General features: G+C 43.2%; 1 protein-coding gene across 2 annotated transcripts in view; it reads right to left on the bottom strand.

Moving 5' to 3' along the window:
- The window catches only part of WDR24 (WD repeat domain 24), a 151,904-nt gene that overhangs the window by 107,458 nt on the left and 23,691 nt on the right, over window positions 1-20,755 (bottom strand). For both annotated transcript variants that reach the window (XM_069210543.1, XM_069210542.1), the window contains exon 2: window positions 8,981-9,745. In XM_069210543.1, the coding sequence (XP_069066644.1) occupies window positions 8,981-9,461 (481 nt within the window). In that variant the 5' untranslated portion in view covers window positions 9,462-9,745. The remainder of the gene's footprint in view (window positions 1-8,980; window positions 9,746-20,755) is intronic.

The following is a 20,755-nucleotide window of genomic DNA, read 5'->3' as shown; positions in this document are numbered from 1 at the left end:
ACTAAAGTTCATCTGGGCGGAGTTGCCCCATGCCTTAAAGTCATGCTCTCAGTCCAGGCAACACAAAAAGACTTTGGGTGGGTCCATCACAGACATTTGCTTATATTGGTCCCCGAGTGGTTTAAAGTCTTTTTTTTTTTTTTAAGGGGTGACATTTCCTTGAACACTGGATAATTTGTTAAAATAAAAAAAATAAAAAAGACCAGAGAGAATTTCTGGATTGGAGTCAGAAGGCACAAAAAGAAAGGAGTTGACATTAGCGCGAATGTGACACTTAAATGTGGATCAACACATCACTTCCAAAACAGAACAAAGTTGCCATGAAAACGACGTAACAGCAGGTCTTCTTTATCTCCACAGGTCAAGCAGGAAGGCAAATGCAAGGATACATCACTTCTGTTGTGGAGCTTGTGCAGCACCATTTGAAGAATCAAGCACTGTTGGGGAAGGGCTATTTCGTATCCTTTAGGATGGGCTGACCTGGCCAACTAAAGGTGCAGCTTCTCTGAATTTTAAGGAGACCCTTGAATCTTTGAGCAACATGTTCCTTAAAAAATGCTCTCAACCTAGGACATACAGTCCTACTGTCCTTCCGGAGGCTGGTTTAGGCTGGCTACAGTAGATGTGGAATGGCTTTAGCCTAAAAGGTAAAATTTAGACGAGGATGGTAATCATGAACACAGAACAGAGAGTGGTGAGTTTCATCTTCGCAGGTGAATTATGACCATTTCGAAGAGGAAGGGACTAGCCATGTCCTTAATACCCCAGGCACATCTTTTTTTCGGGCAGAGGGTAAAACACTTTATCGTAGAAGGCTGGTAAGTCCAAAGGACAACCAGAGCCTTCCACATGGCAACCACCTTCTTCTACAACACACACGTATGTAGTTCCATGGACTCCAAAAATCACCTCTTAAATCACAAAGGTTTAACCCACACACACACTAGACATGCTGCACTGCTACTCATCATACGTTTCCCCAGACATGATGAAGACCAATATCATGTAGAACTGAGCTTTACAAAGCGAAGATCGTAGGCCATTTCACATGTGTACTCAATAGGCAGAAGTAAAAACTCTGTGCCCCCTACAAGAAATTACAATGCCACCTGTGTCTGTGGCCTGGGTAGACAGCAGCGGCCAAACTCCTGTATACTGAGAGCTTCACCGGTCAGTTTAAACTTAAGAACCTTCAGCAGTACAGATGGTTTTAAACTCAGAGTGGTGAAACATGCAAGGCACGAAAGGTAGCACATCTTCTCAAAATTATAGAGAGGCACTGGGTCCTAAAATCCTCTGTCTTGCTTCTGTACCACATCTTTCTACCTGAGAACAGTTATACCAACAAACTCCCTCTACAGTGTACCCTTTTCAACAATGTACCCATTCAGGATCCTCCCTGCACCTCCCTTGGCCTGCAATGTCCTAGCTTTCACGCCTTGCTTGCTGGTGCATTCTTGTCCAAAATAAAATGGTCTTTCATCACTGCTTAGCTTTGGTCACTCTGTGCAGTGCTGTAGTGTGTGTGGTTTTGTCTTGTAGTGAGAGTCAATCTAAACAAAACGGATAAAAGTATCTCTCTGTGCAGTGCTTCAGCAAGGTCAGATCAGTCAGCAGAGAAGCCTCAAAGTAATGTGCCGCAGAGAAGTTCACCCTTTGCTTTTTCTACATTCGGGATTAGGCTTTCTAATCTTTTAAAAAAAGATGATGGAAACTCTTTGCTGTGCTGTCACTAGGCCACTTTTTCAAACTGCAGCAAAGACTCAATGAAATGATTGTTGATGTGTGTAGGGAAGTTCCCATTTGCAGTGCTTCAGTAAGAGCACAATATGTGCTACAATGAGACTCACTCTGTGCATAATGGCAATACAAGCAGGAGGGACGGAATGTTTCATTCGGTCTGCCGAACTGGCACAATCTGATGACCCCGCGTTGCTGTCATAAAGCGGAGTACGGGATAAATTCCGCCAATCGCCGCATGGTGAATTTTTTTCTTGAGAGCGTTTTGAAAGGTTAGCGAGATCTAACGTCCCCTGGTGCCATTTTCTAATGCAGCTGGCGTGGTCAGAGGGCTTCTTCTGAAGTAGATTTCCTGTCACTTTAGTAGATTTTCTACTCAATCAGCAGCAAAACCAACTTAAATTGCTGCATGCTCTTGCGCACCGCAGTTCGCGGTGATTTTTCAGTGCTACTGGGGCTAAATTGCAGTGCGTAACAGTGCAACATGCATATTTCCATCCACTGGCTAAACTCTGCAGAATCATTTTTATGCAACTCTGCAGAATTCACATAAGTGCAACTCCACGAGTTCCATCCATCCCTAAATAAAAGGCAATAATTTGGCAAAGACGTTTCAGATGGCGGTCACTCACTTCATCTATTTTTCAGTTTAAGGCACACATTTTTCTTATGCTACTTCTCAAAAACTATTCAATGGATTTGCAACAAACCAAGTAAAGCGGCTTCCCTAAGTAATGCAGCACGAAGGTTAACGTGAACTTAGGGTTAACTTTAGTCATAACGCCTCAATGTAGGTTTAGAAAATCTGAAAAAAGTGCCTGAAAAAAAAAAAAAAACACACACACTTAAAGCCCAGTTACTGTTACAAATTAAACATTATACCAAATATAATGCTCATAAAATTGCCTTAAATGGATCAAACTACTGGAATAATGTTGAGATCCAAGTGCTAATTGATGCTTTAGTCATTTCAGTTCCCACTATGACAGGAGGAGTCAAAAATGATGCCTTAGCAGTTAATCAAAGGCTCCTGGCCCATCGCTAGTAAGCTAGTCATGGAAAAAATCTGCACTAAGCATAGGCAAGCTCTTTCTGCCCAATGGGTCTCTGCCAGTTTTGCAGAGGAGCAAAAATACTGTACAAACTTGAAAAAGATAGCGAGGCGACATTACTTTGTAGCAGTTAAGTCAATTAAGAAGGAGGCATTACATAAGTATTGCATGAATAAAGTAAATTGTATACTACGAAGGTGAATGGGGCCAACAACAAACCAAGAGAGCTTCAAGATAGTCTTTAATTGTTTGCACCAAAAAGTCACACCTTCCCCACATAAGATCAGATCTGACATATATTAAGCTTGGAGGTTTTTTGTTAGGAGAAAACTGACAAAATTCAGCTGAATCTTCGACCTAGGGGACTGTCTTCAGCGGTGCTGCTGGATTCAATATAACAGCTACCAGTACCAGAATGGGAATTCTTGCAATTTAAGCTGACTGACCAAGAGGAGTTAAAAGCGGGTACCTTGAACTGTAGGTCAAGTTCACCACTGGATTCACGGCACCTTACATTCTAAAATAGGAGGCCGAAATTATCAATCCGAAGTATGCCAACTTTCTTAATTCATTGTTGCTAACGGGTCAAGTTCCTAAGATATGGGAAAAGGCAAAAGTGGTTCCCCTTCTGAAAAAAAATCCGACAGCAGATAGGTCAGTGCTATCTAATTTCACACCTATTTCATTTTTGCATACTTGTGCAAAAATATTAGAGTTTCCGGAGACATACACGCTGTTACATCCTTCCCAATCAGGCTTCCGTCCCAGATACAGTACAGAAACTGAGCTACTAGAATCATTGGACTTAAGTGCATCTTGGGTCAGGAACATAATACTGTCTTTATTTTATTAGATCTCTCTACAGCATTTGACACTTTCTCCCATGATATCAATCTGCAACATCTATCGGCTCTATTGGTGGGCCTGGAACTGGATCATAGGAATAGGCAGTTAGTATGAACCCTTACACATTTTACACAGATATTTAGAAAAGGCATACCTCAAGGCTTCTCAATGAGTCCTACACAGCTTCTGTACTGAAATCATTTGGCATTAGGATCATATTGTATGCGGACAATACTCTGCTCCTGCGTTACTATGAGAGTAGCTGTAAGGGTAGCTCTGAAGCAGCAAAGGAGGTATTTTCAGTCTGCATGGGAGGCAGTGATGAGAATTAATAATCTACAGTGCAAACCAGACAAAACAGAAGCTCTGCTATTTGATGTGTGATTATGACAGCCTTAAGAAGTTCTCAGCTTTCCTCTCATGCGAGGCTCAAAGATAAGTTGTTCAGGCTTTGGCCATTCCTGTACTGGATTATGCCAATATGCTTTATCTCAGCCTTCCCAATTACCTTCTTCAGAGTCTGCAAGTCGTGCAGAACGCGGAGGCTCACCTTTTATTTAAACTTTCACACTGGATCTATACTTCCTCTTATCTGATAGAGCTACACTGGTTGCCAGTTAGAAAAAAAAATGTTTTTTTAAGGCTTTGGCTCTAGCCCATCGTGAGTTCTATGGGCAGGTCAGGAGTATCTGTCTGCCAGGTTGCGCAATAGTGTCCAACAAGAGCACTGTGCTCCACTGATGTTTGGCTGATGGTGGTCTCATGCCTTGAGAGGGTGAGAAAAGGTGGGCCCTCTTTTACAGTCAGTTCTGGCTACTGAAGTTTAGAATCATGTACCGTTTAATCTCAGGGATACACAGAACAAGGGATATTTCCATAAAATGTTAAACACAACTGTTTATGTCACACCAAACTTGTTGTCGAGAATGTTACCCATCTGATCAGCACCAGATTATTCTCAGAGTAGCGGAGCACTCCACAAGACCAGCCATTCATTCAATTACAAATGTAAATAATTTTACAGATAAGAATGTATACTGCATTACCCTTACTACAGGGCAGACGAGAACAACTGTAGCATTATATCTGGTATGTATATCTGATGATCACAATGTGCTTTGAGGTATTCTTATTTATTCATCTAAATGTTACAAGGGCATAAGCACTGCTTTGGTGCAAGCCTAATAGCTAGTCAATTTCAGAGGTTTTTCAAATGTAATGTGTAAAAAGATATGTGCACTTTCACTCTGTCTTCTAAAAGTGATTTTCTGAACATACTTTCAGGTGTTATGGCTGTAGCTAACGGTAACTTCTCTATACGTTTTATTCAGGGAAATATTTAGAGTGTGTTTTCATCATATACTACATTTGACAATTAACCATGACCAACCTGCTACGGGACCCCAAACCCCCATGGCAAAAGGACTAACCTGCCATGCACCACATATGACCCGTAATATTACATCACTCATGACAGGTTTTGGGATATCACTGATATCACTTGTGACATCACTATGCACATCATTGTGTGTATGGTAAGTGTGCAAATTATAGTTCCTTAATTTAACAACAACTTTTATTTGGTATGAAACAAATTCATCCATTACAATAAATAATCTCCAATACATTTGTTAAAATTAGCAATAAAACCATAAATAAAAAGAACACCCATCAAGAATAAAATGATATATAACACATGCATAGAAACAATAAAATAGAAAGATTAATTCCAAAAACTCTACATTGTTACGCCAAGTAATAGCTCCCTTCAGGAATGATCCGAGCCCCTTCCACACCAATGCATCTGAGGCCATCTGCAGCCACATAAAAGCAGGACGATATTGCACAAAACCCTTGGGCCTTAGGAGAGGTAATAAAAAAAGAGTTCTGAATGGTGCATAGAAAACACAAAACAAAGTAAAATGGGGCAAGGTCTGTTGGGACACCCAATCACAGGGGCCGGGTCTAATACATTTGTCCCCATACAGACCTAACGGGAACCACAGGTTACTTCTGATGATCCCCAAACGGAAACGGGTTATGAGAGACCTTTCCCTCACATCCTTTATCTCTAAGAGATAGCGCTCAGGGCCTACCCACATCTTTAACATAATGAAATCCCTGATCGATTTTTTCCCTAAAGCCTCCCCCTCCCTCCTATTCTTCTGGATTCTTAAAAAAATTCTCCTTAGCCCATTTCTTATCACACCTGGTCAGGCCTTCAGGATGATCAACCAAATCAGGCCGCCCCAAATCACGAGCCATCTTCCTTATGGGCATCAACCAGGGAATATTCTTTACATTGTCACAAGCCAGACAATCCTTTAAGATATCCCTATTCAGAGTGGCATGTTCGTTAGTCCAAATTGAGATCCATAGCAGAAGGGGAGCCAACTGAATAGTGTCCTGGACAAACTCAAGCTCCAACTCCAAATGAAGACTAAAACCAAGGATATTTTGTCCAACTCCCAATAGCCTTCTACAGAATCGATTTTCTTCCACCGTAAGGGCTCGGTAGTCCCCATACCCTCTTAATTTAACTAACTGGTGAATTCCAGCCTTGTGTTTAAAATGTTACATTTCAACTTACCTTTTTTTTACCACTAAAGTCACTTTAACCTTTGTTTTTTCTCAATGAATTTGAGTTTTTTTTCCCCCAACTGTAAAGAAAGATATTTTACCATACTCAACTGTGTATAAAGTGAGAGATGTGCAGAGAGTACTGTGCTTTTTACTGGCAGAGTTGAGGGTGTAGAGGGGAAATTACTCACGAAAGGTGATGGAATAAACAGCCTTTTAAATTCGGCGCTCTGGTATTTTTTCATTTGCACTTGTTTTAGCTAAAGGTATTAAATCAAAGCCAAGATGCAAGGGGTTACATTTGCGCAGTATGTTAAAAATGCAACGAAGATTTGTTTCCCTTTAGAAAATAACTATTCTATGCAATCTATGAGGCAATGTGGAAATAAACCGGATTTTGTCTTTTGCATAGGAGTTAAAAAAAATTTTTTAAAAAGCGTAGGTGGGCCTTACAGACTCAAATTAAGTACTGCTAGTGAGTACCATGTGAATACCTGCAGAAGCGCACACTGTATCCTTGTTTGGGATGTTCTTCCTGATGCAATTGACATCATTCTCCTGGATGTCTCTGCAAGTACTGATTGCATGTGCGTTCGAGGTTTTTACAGCCTGCTAGCTGCAGTGCCCCAGTATTGCATGGTCTGTTAACACTTTAGGAGATGAGATTTTCAGAAAGGTTAATCTTTTCCAGCTGTTGCAGAATGGACCCTTGGTTGTGCAGTGCAAGGTTCCGTGCATATATTTCACTGTGACTGCGTGGTGTAGGTTCAAACCTCTAAGCCTGAGAATCACAAGTTACTCTTTTCCCAAAAATGAACTTCAGACTGTGCTGGCATAGCAGAAGTAGAAAGAGCCTCCTGTCAATTCTATAGCCTTTTTACAGTAACGGTGCTATCAAAATGATCACCATTGCTATAAAACGTCCAACATTAATTACACCAGGAAGAACTTTTGTGTGAGGGCCATCACTGCTTCCCCACTACCTCGTATTGACATGTTTGTCTGCAATGCACACAGAAGGGCTACCTACTGTGGATTCACGAAGGAGCACAAGTTCCATACACCTTCCTTGGCCTCACCCACTCAACCATCTACCCCAGTGGTTCTCAACCTTTTGACTTCTGTGGACCCCCACTTTGTCATTACTGGAACCCAGGGACACCCTCCCCCCCCCCCCCCCCACTGAATTATTGAAATCCGGGGACCCCCAACTTAGTCATTACTGAAAGCTGGGGACCTAATCTATTAATCTTATTTAATTTTCTAAGCAGTCGCGGACCCCCTGAGGAGGCTTCGCGGACACCCAGGGGTCCCCGGACCACAGGCTGGGAACCACTGATCTACCCCACACTTGCACTCACCCTCACATTCAACAATTTACCCACACACAGGCTTGGAAGTGGATGTTGGAAGTTGTAAAGTAGGCAACGTTCTTGATGTCACCAGGCAATAATTCAGATATCCATCTCAGAACACATGGTTACAGTACTACTAACTCTACGACATGTGGTAGAAATAATGACATAACATTAGCTTTGTACCTACCAATGCTATTTTTGAGACATACAAGGGCTAAGACACATTTCTTCCATTAGGAAAGTAATGAACTGCAGGTGTACTCGAGGAGGTTTACTTGAGAATTTACTGATTACCCTCACTGTCCTCTACTGCCCTTATGTGTGCTCATATTCCATGTTTATATGCCCCAGTAAAGATCCTATAATAAAGAACAATCTGGAATACCGAGGGGTAGGTGTCCAAAAAAAGTTAGAAAAATTCATTATGTTACTCAACTCCGTGGGACTTGCTTCTGCACTATACCAACCAGAGCAATCCTCTTATTACAGGGTTGGCCACTCATTTCCCTATGCAGCACAGAAAAGTGTGTCTTGCGCAGGCTGCTTTTTTTCCACCACGAACTACCAATGAACAGCAGCGAGCACATGAATAAATAGTAAACGGAATGGTAATCCGGACTTTGGCATCAACAAGCAGAGCAAGTGAAGAAAGAGGAGGTGGTCAGACTACTCAACCACAGCCTTTCGAGTTCATGGACACAGAAAAACTCACCACGCACACAGACACACTCCTACGCAGACATACACACCCATTCACAGGTCAAGAGGAGCATACAAGTCTGAATTTGTGTTCAGGAGAGAAGCTCCACAGGGTTGAGGCATAAACCGCAGGAGACAGGACAAGCAGGAGACAGCCTCCAAATAAGTCCATAGCTCACTATGGTTCAATTCAGCTGGATTTCCAAATACTCACAGCTCATCCCAGTAGGTGTGGAAAATGTATTTAAAAAAAAAAAAAAAATGAAATTGGGTTAATATTTTATGGAAGTGGGTTTCAAATGGGAGGTGCTTTTACACAACTAATCAGATAATTTTCAACTTTAACTCTAACGCATTGGATCAAATCATTGATTAAAAGATTTTCGAGTTTACAGTTAATTTGTACTTCATTCTGCAATCATAGTCATAACCAGGTTCTTGTTTACAAAATAAAAGTTTCTGTAATACCCGTCTTTATCTCATATAACGTCATTGCCAATTAGATTAAAAGGATTTCCTAAAAAATGAATTAATTGGGGTTAGCTTTTAGTTACCCATTATTTTGCAAACATATGTAATCTTTTTAAAAACACAGTTTCACAATGGTTCGCTGAGGCATGCTTTATTGCAGCTGAAAGTCAGTGCCCGTCATAATAAATTGGTTGAACTTTAGTTAAATGAAGAAAAAGAAACAGCATTGCTTACCTGAGAAGGTGGTTATAGAATCTTTTTTTCGCAAGTCGAAGCATTTCATATACCCATCCTGTGAGCCACTAAGCAACATGTGAACCTCTGTAGGGTGGAAACAAACCTTGTTTACTGTTCGCTTGTGTTCTGTGAAAAGCTGGTCCTGTTTGTTTCGAGATGGCTTTCCAAGGTTCCAGGTCACCACTACACCATTGGTAGCAGCAGTAGCCAACAGGTTCTCGTCCATCTGGTGCCACACCACATCGGCACAGCTGAAATTGAGTGATGGCTTGCGGCCAACCCGTAGATTCAGTTTCTCTGTAAACTGGTCCTCCTCAATGGAGTAAATCTTAAAAATGTTTCGCCCGGCAACCACTACCTGGGCAGCATCACGGCAGACACTGATGGCATTTGCAGGAGCATCCAGGTGACAGAACATGGTCCGACCAGTGATGGTATTACCACCAAGGGCAGTAGTCACACGGGCCATTTTCTCCATGGTGGGACCTAGGCTGCCGGCCCCTTTCCAAACTCCACTTAGGACCTCCAGCGAGGCAACTGATCAGAGGACCCTGGGGTGTGGCCAGTCTCTAAATAAACCCATTTTCTCTTTAAATCTAGCGCCTAAGACAGGAAAAAACCTTCAATTGCAATGGTTTTCGACCATGGCTTCAATTGTTAATGTTGCCAATGAGCACATACTATTGCTCTCTTTCAGATATCCGTAAACAGAACAGATTGTTTTCATGTGACAGCTTGGCAATAAGAAGTCATTGTTTCACCCTAGGATGATAATAAAGATCAAATTTTCAATAAGTCATTAGAAAACTGCACATATGTTCAATGCACACATCATATTACTGAAACACTACGAAACTTCAGTGTGAGGGAATCTTATGTGAAGCGGTTGAACACTCCGGTTCTTACTGGCTTTACAACCTTGTTCAACTTAAACAGGTGGACTATCTGCCATTCATACTCCAACACTGCGACATAGGTGGCTCAAAGCATTCAGGATTCTCCAGTAACACCTCATGTACCCTCCAAAAGGCCTATCTGTAACATGGCTTTACACCACACATATTCACGCCGATAACATTATAAATAAATGTGTGCAAGTGACATACCAGATTCCAAAGATTTATGCACATTATTCCTGTTCTTAGGAAAAACTGTCAAATGTAAGGTACAACAAGACTGGTATATTCACATGTGATGGAGTCTTACTGCATTACTCTGCTGGCGCCTCTCTGAAATGTCATTGTGGACACTATTTATCTGCTGACCTCAGGCTCCGGCATCTACAGTCAAATAATGGAGTCACGAGACTATTAAATTTGGTTCCCTGGGTATTGTGTTGGCAAGCATACATTGCTCTCAGGTGAACATCCAAAAGGGTCACTATTTTAGACACTGGACTTTTGGTCCACAGACGTGAGATGTGGCAGTGAGCAGTTTGGGAAGTACTTGAAATGAGTCTCAGGAGAGTGATCCTGGACTCAATGGTAAGGATAGTTTGTTAAATATAACTTATTATCGACGTGATCAATTGTCGCCTTAAAATACCCAATTGTCATCTGCATTAATAATCTGTGTAGTAATAGCCTCACAAAGTGGAAACATAGTTTACAAAGAAAGTTCACGTGGTACAGTTTTGTATTAGCATGAAAACTGTACCTATTTTGTTGCTGAGTAGCAGATGTGCGACGGTACGGAGGGCAAACTACAGAAGCTTATGGACTGATGCTTCAACTGAAATGCTGCTGTTTAAATGGTAAGTGCAAGACAGTAAACATGTAATACCATAAAATGAGCTTAAGCGCTATATAAACACAAGAATTCAGCAGCAATGGCTAAATGTAAACAATTTAGTAACGATACAACATTAGCCAGTCATGCCTTTTGAACTGCACCACCTTTAATTTGAGAAACAACATATCAAAGCAATGAGCTTATTGTGCATTCCAACAGTACGGACAATAAATCTTTGTGCAAGATGAAATAAACCAAGGGAGCATTATGAAAGGTGATGAAACAGGAGAAGATTTCTTCAAGATAGAACGAGGGAACTCAGGGCCAGTTCCGCATGGCAAAGGCAATTTCCTTTAAAAAATAATTTGTTTTTGTGGCATCTCTTACTCTAGCTGTGCGGTTCATGTCAGATGTTGGAACAAACGTTAGAATATTTGATGCGCATGGCTACTAAATTTACCTCACCACCACAGACGAGCATTGTGCTCATTTGTTACTCTGCCTTTAACAGCATAAGCTTAGCATTCACACTCACAACAAATGCCTACATTTCACATAAATATGCTAGAAACAGTTATTCAAAAAGCATCCAATCAAATGTCTTTCTTCAAGTTCGACTGACTCTCTCTACTTAATCTTTCTTCCTGCTCCAAGTAGAGATAAGTTGCCTCATGTAGAGTGTTGTGGCTTGAATTGATGCTAATAAGTGGGTCTCACATTGCACTAGTAGGTTCCTTGCCACCCGGCACTCAGTGGGACAGAAACGCTGGGGCATGCATGGCTTGGTTCATCTTTTTATCTTTTGGGCTGGTGCTTCCTGAGTGAGCTGCCACCCGCAAATCAATGAGGCAGATGGCAACATGTGCCACAGGCCTATAGCAAGAAGGTGCTCCGACCACACGGGGGTGTCTGATCCTAGGTAACCAAAGGAAACTGTGGCCACAGGTGCTCAGAAAATCACCGAGCTTCCTCCACGTGGAGACTGTAGAGCTCCGTGCCTTCCTGGCGCCTTATGGATCTCTTGCTGTGCCTGGATTCTGCCGGTCCCAAGGTACAGGAACTGGAAGACATCCAAGAGTACGAGGGAAAACGGTCTAACCTCAGTCAGACTCTTGGGAAACAGCTTTTATTACTGCCGGCCAGCCACTCAGAAACCCTCCAATAAGGGAAAGGCGAGGGAGCCCATTCTGGAAGTCAGAACCTCAAAGGTTCAGAGATCACATTTCCGCCCAGCTTAAGGCCAAGAGTAAAACAGAACCTCAGTGTTGCCTTTAACAGACTATAGACCTGCCAATTCACAGAGTGCCACCTTGTGTCGCACGTTAGTAGCTCCCTTCACACGGTCACAGTGAGGGGTAGACAAAGACTGATTAACTGTCTGCATGACATATCACGGATTGGTCAGTGCTGAAATCAGCTTCAGCAGTAACTGCAATTGTCAGTCACACTTCTCCAAGATCTAGGATTTGTAATCAAACGAAGAAAAGTTCAGTCTTATCCCCAAGTAAAACATGATATTCTTGGGGACTGCAATCAACTCAGTGAAGGCAGCTTTAAGGTTTTCATAGAAAAAGATAGCAAACATCTACAAGGAACCGGGGATGTCACTGACAACGGACTGAATCTCCTTAAGACAAGTGGCATGACTGGTGAGCTTTTTCCATCCTTAATCCAAGCCATAGTCTCAGGACAATGTCACACTACAGATTCCTTTAGAGACTGGAAGCACTGCATTAGAGCAAGTGACTGACTTAATAAAGTGGTGGACATTACATAGGAAGCCAGTGTCGAGATCTAGTGTTGGCTGGATTACATGGAGGGGCAATCTTTAGGTCAATGCCAGACACTAGCACTCTTGCCTTGGGAGTCTCTACATGGAGATCTTTTACATAGTATAGCGGTCAGAAGAACAATCAAAGTTGCACTTCAACTGTTTGTAATTGCTTGCTCATTTGTAGTTCAGTGTAAATCCAATGATCGGCTGAAATATTGTGTCCAGCTGAACATGGACAGCAGTTCAGCACAAACTACTTGGGTAGGAACCTGCTGCTAACACTGATGGAGTTGACCAAGCACTTTCGGCACTTATATCTGTAATATTAGATGCCGTAAGTGTGGATTAGCTTCCACACCCCAGAATGACATGGAAGACTGGCACTCCACATATTGCTAAGATTACAATATCTTGAAGCTACACCAAGAAGTCTTCAGGGCACTCATGATAAAATGATTTGTGTGAGAGACATTTCTGTTTGTGCCTTATGCAGACCACTAACTTATGAGATATTAGACCTAGAGACTGGACCCAGGAGTAGTGGAAACTAAACTATTAATGCAGGGATGGGGATGAAACATCTATTCATTTCTTCCGTGTGCCAATATTAGGGTCTCAAGACAGGAGACAAATTTAGTGCTGATCACTCAGATTTGGCGATCTCAAGAGTAATATCCAGTTCTTATGGAACTTTGGTGGGGTGGGATTCTTCAATCCATTGACTTCAGCATGATGTTCTGGGCCTTGATCACCAGTTAGAGACATGGCTTGAGGAATTACTGGAAACTTGTGGCCCTATTACCAGGCCTTGAACCAAAAATTAGACATTTTCAGGAAGAGGTACAGATCTGCACAAGGGAGATGGTCTGGTTTGGAAAGGGACCTGAATCCAGTAGGGAATTACCTTGTCCATGAGTTGAATATTCTATTGGAAGTAGCCATGGGAACAGGCTTAAAGGTCTGTAAGCAAGTACTGGTCAGCTATGTCAGCAGGGCAAATTACAGTGGATGGTATACCGGCAGGTAGAATACTTGAATTCTGGATGCCCCCCCTAAGAAATTCGCCTTAAAGTGCAAGTTACAAAGTGTACATTTATTGTCATTGTTTCTATGTATATGGGGCAATATGTTCTAAGCTGAATAGTTTGAACAGTGGTGTAGAATACAGAAAGCGGTGCGAGATTTTTATTAAATAATCAACTTTTCCAAATAACGAAAATCTACTTGTTCTGTATATACATTTACTTATCCCACAACTTGGTAAAACAAGTATGTGTTTTGGCACAGAAACGTGCTTACATATTTAATTTATTCTATTTAAAAAAAAAAAAAAAACACAACATGGTTTCCTACAATCTTAAAGTAAAACATTTTTTGCACATCTTGTCTGCCCAAAGGTTCTGCAAACATTTTGAGACACAATATTATATTTGATTACGAATACCTGGTAACTGTGTCCTCAGTTTCCACAAAGCAAGTAGCAGCCCATCTGTTTGGACTGACTGCTCAATAAATCACAACCATGAGCGTCAGTCTACAGGTATGACCAGTAAGACTCTTTATCCTAGTGAATGAGGAAGGTTTTGGTGCTTAAGTAGAGAGCTGGAGCAAAACGTTCATTAGGAGGCACTGGTCCAATATAATGTTGCTGGACTCAGTGCACCACTATGTATGCAAGTAATAGTGTGCATGGTAAAATGAGGCAGCGCTTTGTTGTACCGCTACTTACACAGGAGATGTGTACATAACGGTTGTCACTTACCAAGTCAGATCACATGTATATAAATAAAACCTACAGCAGAGTCCTTATTAGGGATAGTTGTTACCATACCCTAAAAACTTCTTTGTGTCTCCTTTATGTAGTCTTATGAAAGTTATGAATATCAAAGAAAAATATCCTACGATTTCCATAGTCTTGAGAGTGTTCTGTTGGGCATGTCACACACGGTGGAAATTAGAGATGGTCTTCGGTGAGACATTAATGCATTTTAGAAGCAAATATGTAAACAAAAAAAACAAAAACAAAATGTAATTCAAGTTTTTTTTTGTTTTTTTTGTTTTTTTTTTTAAATCATAGGACTCTGAATTAGAGCTCATACTGACAGTAGACAACTTGGGAGGTGCTATTGCAGTAGAACTGGAAGCTGTGAAATAAAGGGTACAAACATAACTGCAATAGGTGCATTAACCCACTTATCTAAAACTACACTTGGAACCTTCGATGAGTTCCTTACATACTCTAGAGAGAGGAGTTAGAGCCAACTAGGTTGAGGATTAACTAATCTGCTTGAAGGGGGGGGGGGGTGTTCTCTAGGAAAACAGAATGGGTCACTGCTAATGAGAGCAAAGAAGGACGATACAATACCTGCATTAACTTGCAAACTGTGCAGAAGGCTGGTGCTGCTCACACACCAGACACACACTCTGCAAAGTCTCGCACCCCAGCACAGATCAGAGACACTTTTACCAGACATTCCAAAAAAGACCTGCACTGGCTGCAGACACCCCACTGCACAGAACCACACCTGCACAGTGGCGGCTGCCATGTAAGGAGAGTGGTGGGGTGTGCAAATGGAGCAGGGGGGCTGGCAGGGGAGGGTAGTAAAATAAATAAAAGAGAAAGCCACTTACCTTCTTGGCTTGCTGAACAATGTCCTCTTCACTACGGTGTTCCAGTCTTCTCTACCCTAACCTTTTCCTGGTGCTTTTCTCATGCTGTTAACCAACATGCGAGAAGCAATAGGATTGGTGGAAGCGCTCTCTCAGCGTTCTCATGAAAGAGCACAGAAGGCCTGTGCTTTCTCTAATCCAGCTGTCTGTCACATGACGGCCGGCCACAGGGACATGCGCACTTTAAACATAAGGACACAGCTCCCTGCTGCCACTCAGCACTTATTGCCCCACCCAGTCCTGCCACTCCGTTTGGGGCAGGTTGGTGAAAAATAAAATAGTAATAATTAAACTCTATTACAATTTTGTTTTTCATCTCAGGGATTTTTTTTGTTAGTGGGGCAAAGCTCCTCTGGTATAATGGAGGAGCTGCTCCTGCATGCACATTAACACAGACACTGCACAGTAGAGACTCTGAGAAACAGCACAGACTCAGTGCAGCCATATTCATCCTGCAGATAGATACAGATACATACTACAAATAAAGGGGCTCCATGGAGAGGCACACACACACACACACTACTTTCAGAGAGACATTCTGCAGAAGCACACCTTATAGACATGCACACGGACACTGTTCTCCTTACGCTGCAAACTTTCTGAAGAAAATGCTCTTCTCCAGCAGGCCTACTTTGCAGCAAACACATCCCATAATGATTTAGATTGATGCTAAAGCTGTTGCACAGACATAAACGCATGCGTCCACAGTCGGGCTTAGGTGACTCTGGCCTGCTCAGATGAGAATGTCGCTGAAGATGTGGTAATGCTTGAGGGGTCCCAGATTTATGGACTGTAGTTCAGGGGCAGATTACAGATAACAAAATGTCTGCATCAGAGGTCAAGAGAGAAATAAAAGCATGGGCAGGACCCTGGGGGAACGGATGTGGCAAGCAATGGCAGATTAGAGCCACAAGTGGAACCAGTGCGAGAAGCACTAAAAGTCCAGACTGAGCAGATGTGTGCAGGGCAGATGTGAAGAGTTACAGGGCTCAAACTGACGCAGGAGGGACCCAAGCACCAGTCACCAGAGGATCCTGGGAGATCGAAATAGCTTAGGTCAAGTATGTGAGCAGCTCGCTTGAGAAGTCATAAGTCAGACCCCCAGCTATGGCCTCTTAAAATCACGTTGGAGTTGTGCTATCGTCCCACATGCTGCCACCCCTTCTGAACTCTTGGCGAGCCCGTCTGTTGCAGTCTTGTAAGGAAATGTGAGGTAAGGCTTCTATTTAAGCTTGCACACTCCCACTTTCCCTAGCTCAACACTACCTTTCCAAGCCCACGGCCATGCTGTCTTCTCCTATAGAAAGAATGCTTTACCTGGGGTGGGCTCAGCTTCCTTCCTGTCAGTAAGATTTCTGACCAGTTGGAGTTCTTCACATCTTTAAAATGTACAGAGATTTGTATCTGCCTTCCTGATTGGCTGTGAGTACCAACATGCCACAGCCTTGCCTCTTCACAACGAATATAATGTCTAGTTGTCCGTTGGAAAACGAACATTATTGCTTCTTTCCCTCGGCAGAAAACAGCATGTCTCGGGCGATACACATTTCTCACCCCGGACAGGGAAGTTGCATTAACCAGCATGATGTGTGTGTAATCTATGAAGAAGAAATGCTATAATATGGTATGGGTTGTTTTGGACCTAGAAGCAGAATACAAATAAGAGTGAAACCATCGGACTGCAAAAAAGAAAGCATATTGCACAAAGAGAGTGGTTAGACAGAAATCAATCTGACTTAAAGCAGGAAGACACTAGATTGGACACTGCTGTGACAATCTGACTGTTTTTTTAACCTACTTATTCTACGGTGTTCATGGGAAATGTAGTCAATGTTGGAGTTACTGTTAATGTTAAGTTTCAGACCAGCTGTTGGAATAGAGTGGATAGAGGCATGAGCATAGGCCCCAATTCTGTTTCTTAACAGAATTTACGCTTTACTTTAGGATGACTCTAAATTGTTTAATTCTCTGCTAGTGGGAGTTAAACTGGAAGACGTTATGAAGTCTGCAGATTGGGCAACAACAGAATTTACAAAGAAAGAACGTATTCTAAGCAACTCAGTGATGCAGCAGCCTTGGACACAGGCAAAACATTTTGTAGCTTTCATGTATGACGTTTTCAATTCTATTAAGGACACAGAGGCAAGGTTTAGCCCATGCCTGTAGGAGGCTGGACTGGCTTGTAGTGAGTACCAAGGGGTACTTGCACCTTGCACCAGGCCCAGTTATCCCTTATTAGTGTATAGGGTGTCTAGCAGCTTAGGCTGATAGATAATGGTAGCTTAGCAGAGCAGCTTAGGCTGAACTAGGAGACGTGTGAAGCTACTACAGTACCACAAGTGTCACTTGCACAATATCATAAGAAAACACAATATACAGTTATACTAAAAAGAAAGGTCCTTTATTTTTATGACAATATGCCAAAGTATCTTAGAGTGTACCCTCAGTGAGAGGATAGGAAATATACACAAGATATATGTACACAATACCAAAAATATGCAGTATAGTCTTAGAAAACAGTGCAAACAATGTATGGTTACAATGGGGACACATAGGGATAGGGGCAACACAAACCATATACTCCAAAAGTGGAATGCGAACCACGAATGGACCCCAAACCTATGTGACCTTGTAGAGGGTCGCTGGGACTATTAGAAAATAGTGAGAGTTAGAAAATTAGCCCTCCCCAAGACCCTGAAAAGTGAGTGCAAAGTGCACTAAAGTTCCCCCAAAGACAAAGAAGTCGTGATAGAGGAATAATGCAGGAAAGACACAAACCAACAATGCAACAACTGTGGATTTCCAATCTAGGGTACCTGTGGAACAAGGGGACCAAGTCCAAAAGTCACAAGCAAGTCGGAGATGGGCATATGCCCAGGAAATGCCAGCTGTGGGTGCAAAGAAGCTTCTACTGGACAGAAGAAGCTGAGGTTTCTGCAGGAACGAAAAGGGCTAGAGACTTCCCCTTTGGTGGACGGACCCCTCTCGCCGTGGAGAGTCGTGCAGAAGTGTTTTCCCGCCGAAAGAACGCCAACAAGCCTTCCTAGCTGCAAATCGTGCGGTTAGCGTTTTTGGACGCTGCTGTGGCCCAGGAGGGACCAGGAGGTCGCAAATTGGACCAGGAGGTAGAGGGGACGTCGAGCAAGACAAGGAGCCCTCTCAGCAGCAGGTAGCACCCGGAGAAGTGCCAGAAACAGGCACTGCGAGGATGCGTGAAACGGTGCTCACCCGAAGTTACACAAAGGAGTCCCACATCGCCGGAGACCAACTTAGAAAGTCGTGCAATGCAGGTTAGAGTGCCGTGGACCCAGGCTTGGCTGTGCACAAAGGATTTCCGCCGGAAGTGCACAGGGGCCGGAGTAGCTGCAAAAGTCGCGGTTCCCAGGAATGCAGTCTAGCGTGGTGAGGCAAGGACTTACCTCCACCAAACTTGGACTGAAGAGTCACTGGACTGTGGGAGTCACTTGGACAGATTTGCTGGATTCGAGGGACCTCGCTCGTCGTGCTGAGAGGAGACCCAAGGGACCGGTAATGCAGCTTTTTGGTGCCTGCGGTTGCAGGGGGAAGATTCCGTCGACCCACGGGAGATTTCTTCGGAGCTTCTAGTGCAGAGAGGAGGCAGACTACCCCCACAGCATGCACCACCAGGAAAACAGTCGAGAAGGCGGCAGGATCAGCGTTACAGAGTTGCAGTAGTCGTCTTTGCTACTTTGTTGCAGTGTTGCAGGCTTCCAGCGCGGTCAGCAGTCGATTCCTTGGCAGAAGGTGAAGAGAGAGATGCAGAGGAACTCTGATGAGCTCTTGCATTCGTTATCTAAGGAATTCCCAGAGACAGAGACAGAGACCCTAAATAGCCAGAAAAGAGGGTTTGGCTACTTAGGAGAGAGGATAGGCGACTAACACCTGAAGGAGCCTATCAGAAGGAGTCTCTGACGTCACCTGGTGGCACAGGCCACTCAGAGCAGTCCAGTGTGCCAGCAGCACCTCTGTTTCCAAGATGGCAGAGGTCTGGAGCACACTGGAGGAGCTCTGGACACCTCCCAGGGGAGGTGCAGGTCAGGGGAGTGGTCACTCCCCTTTCCTTTGTCCAGTTTCGCGCCAGAGCAGGGCTAAGGGGTCCCCTGAACCGGTGTAGACTGGCTTATGCAGAATTGGGCATATCTGTGCCCAAGAAAGCATTTCCAGAGGCTGGGGGAGGCTACTCCCCCACTGCCTTCACACCATTTTCCAAAGGGAGAGGGTGTAACACCCTCTCTCAGAGGAAGTCCTTTGTTTTGCCAGCCTGGGACAAGCCTGGCTTGACCCCAGGAGGGCAGAAACCTGTCTGAGGGGTTGGCAGCAGCTGCAGTGAAACCCCAGGAAAGGCAGTTTGGCAGTACCAGGGTCTGTGGTACAGACCACTGGGATCATGGAATTGTGCCAACAATGCCAGGATGGCATAGAGGGGGCAATTCCATGATCTTAGACATGTTACATGGCCATATTCGGAGTTACCATTGTGAAGCTACATATTAGGTAGTGACCTATATGTAGTGCAAGCGTGTAATGGTGTCCCCGCACTCACAAAGTCCGGGGAATTGGCCCTGAACAATGTGGGGGCACCTTGGCTAGTGCCAGGGTGCCCTCACACTAAGTAACTTTGCACCTAACCTTTACCAGGTAAAGGTTAGACATATAGGTGACTTATAAGTTACTTACGTGCAGTGTAAAATGGCTGTGAAATAACGTGGACGTTATTTCACTCAGGCTGCAGTGGCAGGCCTGTGTAAGAATTGTCAGAGCTCCCTATGGGTGGCAAAAGAAATGCTGCAGCCCATAGGGATCTCCTGGAACCCCAATACCCTGGGTACCTCAGTACCATATACTAGGGAATTATGAGGGTGTTCCAGTAAGCCAATGTGAATTGGTAAAATTGGTCACTAGCCTGTTAGTGACAATTTGGAAAGAAATGAGAGAGCATAACCACTGAGGTTCTGGTTAGAAGAGCCTCAGTGAGACAGTTAGGCATCACACAGGGAACACATACCTATAGGTCACAAACTTTTGAGCACTGGGGTCCTGACTAGCAGGGTCCCAGTGACACATAACAAACATACTGAAAACATAGGGTTTTCACTATGAGCACTGGGCCCTGGCTGGCAGGATCCCAGTGAGACAGTGAAAACACCCTGACATACACTCACAAACAGGCCCAAAGTGGGGGTAACAAGGCTAGAAAGAGGCTACTTTCTCACAATGCCACAAAAGAATGATGGTAAAAATGAGACCTTTAATAATTGCTTCATATAATTATGTTAAGTATTTTTGTTTTCTGATGTTTTAGCCTTAATTTTCAATATGAAACTACTGATGGAAGCAATATTGTATTAACATCTTTCTGTACGTTTATGATCATATTTATAGTCCAATATTAGATAAAGAATGATATTGCTGCATGTTTTTCTTAACTATTGCGCCCGGTTTCAGCTGCACTATAAAAATCGTATAACACATGCTGGAATGTATAAGACCGGTTGAAAAAAATTCAAAACCCATGATTCAAGAAAGTAGAGTTAAAGCTCGAGTTTGCATCATAGTTATATGAAGGACCAAAGCAC

This window comes from Pleurodeles waltl, chromosome 10 (genome assembly GCF_031143425.1).
Source record: "Pleurodeles waltl isolate 20211129_DDA chromosome 10, aPleWal1.hap1.20221129, whole genome shotgun sequence".
NCBI classification, from domain to species: domain Eukaryota; kingdom Metazoa; phylum Chordata; class Amphibia; order Caudata; family Salamandridae; genus Pleurodeles; species Pleurodeles waltl.
This window is presented reverse-complemented; position numbering and strand designations above follow the sequence as displayed.